At 35.4% G+C, this 5,978-nt stretch overlaps 1 protein-coding gene across 1 annotated transcript; it reads left to right on the top strand.

Annotated features, from left to right (window-relative positions):
- The first annotated feature begins 1,939 nt into the window (after positions 1-1,939).
- LOC138152664 (ubiquitin-conjugating enzyme E2 N-like) lies at positions 1,940-3,112 on the top strand. The gene has a single exon (XM_069076725.1). It carries the CDS (start codon positions 1,982-1,984, stop codon positions 2,438-2,440), a length of 459 nt encoding a protein of 152 aa, XP_068932826.1. The 5' UTR covers positions 1,940-1,981; the 3' UTR covers positions 2,441-3,112.
- The last annotated feature ends 2,866 nt before the right edge of the window (positions 3,113-5,978 follow it).

Here is a 5,978-nt window from a genome sequence, read left to right as displayed (position 1 = left end):
AGTTAAAAGGAGTTTATATAGAAAAAAGAGCATGGGTTTGAGTTGATTATGTTGGAATTATCTCAAATAAAAATGAAGGGGTGAGAAAGAGGGATGTGCTTTGGAAAGGGTGAGGCAGAATGGAGGAAAGTTTTCTCCCCTAAAAAAAGGTACACAAAGAAGAGCTTTTACAATGTAGGGGAAAGGAGCAAGAAGAGCTTCAACTCTCATGCTCATCAGACTGGCTCAAAGAGGGAAGAATATATACACACTAAATTGTATAAAGAAATGTAACTTACTCAGTATGGAAGTAAGAGGGGAAGGGGATTAGTGAAAGGGGTGAGATAGGGTGATAAAAGCAATGATGGATTAAGGGAGGCAGTGGTTAAAAGCAAAATAGAAGTTTGAGGAGGGAGAGGATAAAAAGAGCGTGAGAGGAAGAAACATAAGAAAATGGGATGGAGGAAATACACAGTAATTGTAACTGTGAATACGAGTGGGATAAACTCACCTACAAAAAGGAAACAGCAGAATGGACTGGAAACTAGAATCAAACAGTATGTTTTTTTTTTTCAAGAGACACAATTGAAACCGAAAGACACACATAGAGCTAAAATAAAGGAATGGAGTAGAATCTAATATGCTTTAGCTGAAGTAAAAAAGGTAGGGGTAATAGGAAGATCCAAGATAGCACAGTAAAGGCAGGAAATTGCCTGAGATCTCCCCCAAACTCCTCTAAATACCTTTAAAAGATGACTGTAGACAAATTCTAGAGCAGCAGAACTCACAAAAAGATAAAACAAAACAAATTTCCAGGCCAACACAACTTGAAAGGCCAGCAGGTAAGGTCTGTCACACAAGGATGAGAGAGGATAGCAGTGTAGCACAGGCCACACTAGTGCAGACTGGGACACAGTAAACCTGGAGGAGGCCCTGAGGTGACTGAATCATTGGCAACAGTGGTGGTTTCCAGACCTCTCAGCCCACAGATGTCAAAGACAACTTAGATGGTCAGCAGAAAAGGTTTGTTGCACCAGGGTGAGAGTGGAGCATGGTCCAGTGCAGGCCCTGCCAGCACAGCACTGGCTATAGCAAACCAGGTGCAGAACTTGGGAGTCACTGTATCAACAGTGGCAGCAGCAGTTTCCAGAGCTCTTAGTCTGCAGACAATAAGGGGGTCACCAAACAAGTAGCCAGGAAATTACAGGGGTCTTTTTAGTAGCACTGAGGAAGATTCTGTGGCTTTGCCCATACTCATATCCAGGTCCTGGGTGGCAGTCTCAGGGTGAGAAGGAGTACTAATATAGCAGAGCTTGTGGCAGCAATGGAGGGAGGATGTTCTCACAGTGCCAGGGCAGAAAATAGTGATTGAGGTCACTCACAGATTAGAACACAGACAAGTAGAGGAGTAAACACATCTCCTTAGATCATACCACCTTCAAAGAACTTACAGGTCCCTAGAAGTATCTCTGAAAACAGCTGCACAAAACCCCTGAAGTTTGGGACAGTGAACCCTCTACCCTGGAAGCAGAGCCCTACTTTAACAAAGAGTTAGAAGTCAGAAATGGGCTGAGAAAATGAGCAAACAACAGAAAAATATCTGACCAAAGAAAGTTACTATGGTGACAAAGAAGATCAAAACACACACTCAGAAGATAATGTTAGGTGCAATTAGATACAAAACTCCTACAATCCAAAGCCTCCAAGAAAAATATGAATTGATCTCAGATAATGGATGAGTTCAAAAAGGAGTTTGAACATGAAATAAGATAAGTTAGAGGAAAAATTAGGAAGAGAAATGAGAATGATGCAAGACAATCATGAAAAAAGAGTCAAACAGCTTGGTAAAGGAGACACAAAAAATACTGATGAAAATCACACCTTAAAAAACAGACTAGGCCAAATGGTAAAAGAAGCCCAAAAAGTTAGTGAGGAGAAGAATGCATTAAAAAGCAGAACTGGCTGAGACGAGACCCCGAGGCTGAATTCCGGATCAGACAAGATGACCGGGCTGCCCCGCAGGATTATTAAGGAAACCCAGCATTTGCTGGCAGAACCAGTTCCTGGGATAAAAGCCGAACCCGATGAAAGCAATGCACATTATTTTCATGTGGTCATTGCAGGCCCACAGGATTCCCCCTTTGAGGGAGGGACTTTTAAACTTGAACTATTTCTTCCAGAAGAATACCCAATAGCAGCTCCTAAAGTACGTTTCATGACCAAAATTTATCACCCTAATGTAGACAAGTTGGGAAGAATATGTTTAGATATTTTGAAAGATAAATGGTCTCCAGCGTTGCAGATCCGTACAGTGCTGCTCTCAATCCAAGCTTTGTTAAGTGCTCCCAATCCAGACGATCCATTAGCAAATGATGTAGCTGAGCAGTGGAAGACCAATGAAGCCCAAGCCATAGAAACAGCCAGAGCATGGACTAGGCTATATGCCATGAATAATATTTAAATTCAATCTCAACATCAAGTGTTCATCACTTCTCCTGTTCTGAGAAGACCTCTTCCTTTTTTGTTTGCATTTAATGGACACAGTCTTAGAAACATTACAGAATAAAAACCCAGACCATCTTCAGTCCTTTGGTGATTAAATGCACATTAGCAAATCTCTGTCTTGTCCTGATTCACTGTTGTAACGCATGAGCAGAGGCTAGAAGTATCATCTGGATTGTTGTGAAATTGTTTAAAAGCCGTGGCCCAGCTCTGCTTTTATTCATTTCTCCCATCATGGTTTAAGTATCAGCACTGTGAATGAAAGTAGTTGTCTGTTAGCTGCAGGGGTGTGTCTTTTTTTTTTCCAGTTTTGTGGGCTCCTTTTCCCTTTTTATGGTGATGCTAATTGCATTGGTTAAAGCAGCTAACCAGTTGTACTTTAGAATATGCCCTCTAGCCAAGTCTAACTCCTTAGACACTGTAGATGGACAAGCTTGGTTGTTTGAACAAAAATGGGAACATTAAACATCACAGCCCTCACTAATATCGTGATTCTGCTGTCAAGTGTAGAAATCTCCCTTCAAGAAAAGCTTGTGACCATTTTGTATGGCTTGTCTGGAAACTTCTGTAAATCTTATGTTTTAGTAAAATATTTTTTGTTATTCTAAAAAAAAAATAAAAAAAATAAAAAGCAGAACTGACCAAATGGAAAAAGAGGCAGAAAAGCTCACTGAAGAAAATAATTGCTTAAAAATAAAATGGAGCAAATAGAAGCTAATGACTCCATGAGACATAGCAATAAAATCAAATCAAAAGAATGAAAAAATAGAAGACAATATGAAATATCACAATGGTAAAACAACTGACTTAGAAAATAGATCCTGAAGAGATAATTTAAAAACTATTGGACTACCTGAAAGCCATGATCAAAATGGAACCTGGATATCATGTTTCAAGAAATTATCAAGGAAAATTGCCCTGATATTCTAGAATCAGAGGGGTAAAATAGAAATTGAAAGAATACACCAATCACCTCCTGAAAGAGATTCCAAAATGAAAACTGCCAGAAATATTATAATCAAATTCCAGGATTCCCAAGTAAAGGAGAAAATATTGCAAGCAGGCAGAAAGAAACAATTCAAGAATGGTGGATCTACAGTCATGATAACACAAGATTTAGTAGTTTCTATATTAAAGGACCAGAGGACTTGGAATATGATATTCCAGAGGGCAAAGGAGCTAGGGTTACTACCAAGAATCACATACCTAACAAAACTGAGTATAATCCTTCAGGTGGGAGAATGGATATTCAATGAGATAGAGGACTTTCAAATATTCTTGATAAAACGAACAGAGCTGAATAGAAAATTTGACTTTGAAATACAAGACTCAAGAGAAACAAAAAAGGTGAATAGGAAAGGGAAATCATAAAGGACTTAATAAGTTTAAACTGTTCACATTCCTACATAGGAAGAGGATATTTGTAACTTATAAGAAATTCTCTCATTATTAGGGTAGTTAAAAGAAGCATAGATAGATACAGGGCACAGGTGTGAGAGATAATGTATAAAGGGATACAGAAACACAGATATAGGATATCAAAAAGGAATATATATATATATGGACTATATATACTTATATATATATATATACATACACTTTACAAAGAATATAATCTATAGTGATTTGCTGATTAGAGAAACCAATTATCTTGCTGTAAAAGGTAGGGAATCAGAGTTCCTACGGACACCCAAAAAACGTAGGAAGACATGGGCTCAGGGAAGAAATTTGAAAGAAAATGGAAGAAAAATGACCATGAGGATGATCAGGATGAATAATGATCTGCAAAATTAGTTACAAAGGACAATTCATGCCATGGGACAATATCCTCTCTCCCACTTATAGGAATTGGTATATTGTATGTGAATGAGGCACAATAAAAAAGGGGGCCAAGGGAGATCTACAAGGCAAAAACGTGGAAACCGTTTAGAAGAAAATCAAAATAGGTATCTTAGAAGTTTTATACATGGGAAATACAGAGATTGAAGAAGCATTAATCAAATAAAAATGGCTATGAATCTAAGAAATAAAAGTCTAGCATAAACAGAAAATAAAGATAAATAATAAAGAGAATGAGAAAAGATCTCTTCTTTTTTAAGAAAAATGTGCACAAAATGAAATTATAGAACTAATGAAAAAAATAAGATGAAAAAGAGAAAGGTAGTTTTACTTACATTTACTTGAATACTTAAAGAAAAAAGAGAAGAGTTTTAAAACTACAATTTGTTGCTAACAATAACACCTTTTTAATGTGTTATTTTAAAAACAGAAAAAAAATTTTAATTAAAAAAAGACATACATAGAATAAAAATTAGGGGCTAAAATTTTTTTGCTATGCATCAGGTAAATCCAAAAAAGCAGGAGTTGCAATCAAGCTAACAGACAAAACCAAAGCAAAATTTAAACTGTAAAAAGGGCTAAACAAGAAAACAAAATGTTGAAAGGAAACATAGACAACAAATATTGGTATTAAGCTTATGTGTTCCAAATGCATCTAAAATTATAAACGAAATATTAATTATAAAAAGACTTAGTAAAATAATACTGACAGGAGATTCTCTGTTTTGAATAAGTGTAACAGAAAGATAAACAAAAGGGAAAAAATGGAACTGAAGAAATTACTGGAGAGACTAGAAGTAAAAAAGAAAATTATGTTGTCTTCTAAATGGGACTGTTAATAAAATATTTATTTTAGAAACTCATGGAACTCTTATGATGATTGATTATGTATTAGGGCACAGAGATAGAGCAAACAAGTATAAAAAAGCAGATAGTAAATACATCCTTTACAGACTATAATGTAATAAAAATAGTAATCAATTCAGGAACTGCAAACAAAAGACAAAGACCCAAATGGAGAATTATCAAAGACATCCTAAATAATGAGTGAAATCCTAAATAATAGGTCAAACAACAAATGATAGAATCAGTTAATGATTTGTGAAAGAAAATGATAAAGTTGAAACAATATGCCAAAATTTCTTGGATAAAGCTACTTAGATATAGTCCTCAGGGAAAATTATACCTCTCCAAACATGCATTAACAATATACAAAGAAAGAGTATTAATGAACTGAATATGCATATAAAAATTAGAAAGACAACAAATAAGCAAACCTAAAAATAAGTACAAAAGAGGAGATATTAAAAATTAGAGGAAAATTAGATAAACTAGAAAAAAATCTGGAAATGATAAATAAAACTAAAAATGTATTTTTTGAAAAGACCTCTAAATTAATAAACCTTTAGCTAGCCTGCTTTTAAAAGGCAGAAAATCATATCAATAAAATATCAACCAAGCAAGGTAAAAATCACAACAAAACCTGAAGAAATGTAAAGAACTCACAGAAAAATATTTACATGCTAATACATGAAAACACACACACACACACACAAAATAGAGAAATATCTTCAAAAATACAAAATTTCTAGACTAACAGAGGGCTAAACAGAGATCTTAACACAATCTCAGAAAAGAAAAAGAGCTAAATATTAAGG

Source organism: Petaurus breviceps, unplaced genomic scaffold (assembly GCF_028583685.1).
Source record: "Petaurus breviceps papuanus isolate PSGF00001 unplaced genomic scaffold, PetGlider_PUasm1.0 90925, whole genome shotgun sequence".
NCBI classification, from domain to species: domain Eukaryota; kingdom Metazoa; phylum Chordata; class Mammalia; order Diprotodontia; family Petauridae; genus Petaurus; species Petaurus breviceps.
Note: the sequence above shows the minus strand (reverse complement) of the source record. Positions and strands in the feature narration are given on the sequence as shown.

Excerpts from the sequence above, each read along its gene's own strand:
- LOC138152664 (XM_069076725.1), top strand. The coding sequence starts at position 1,982 with ATGACCGGGCTGCCCCGCAGGATTATTAAGGAAACCCAGCATTTGCTG.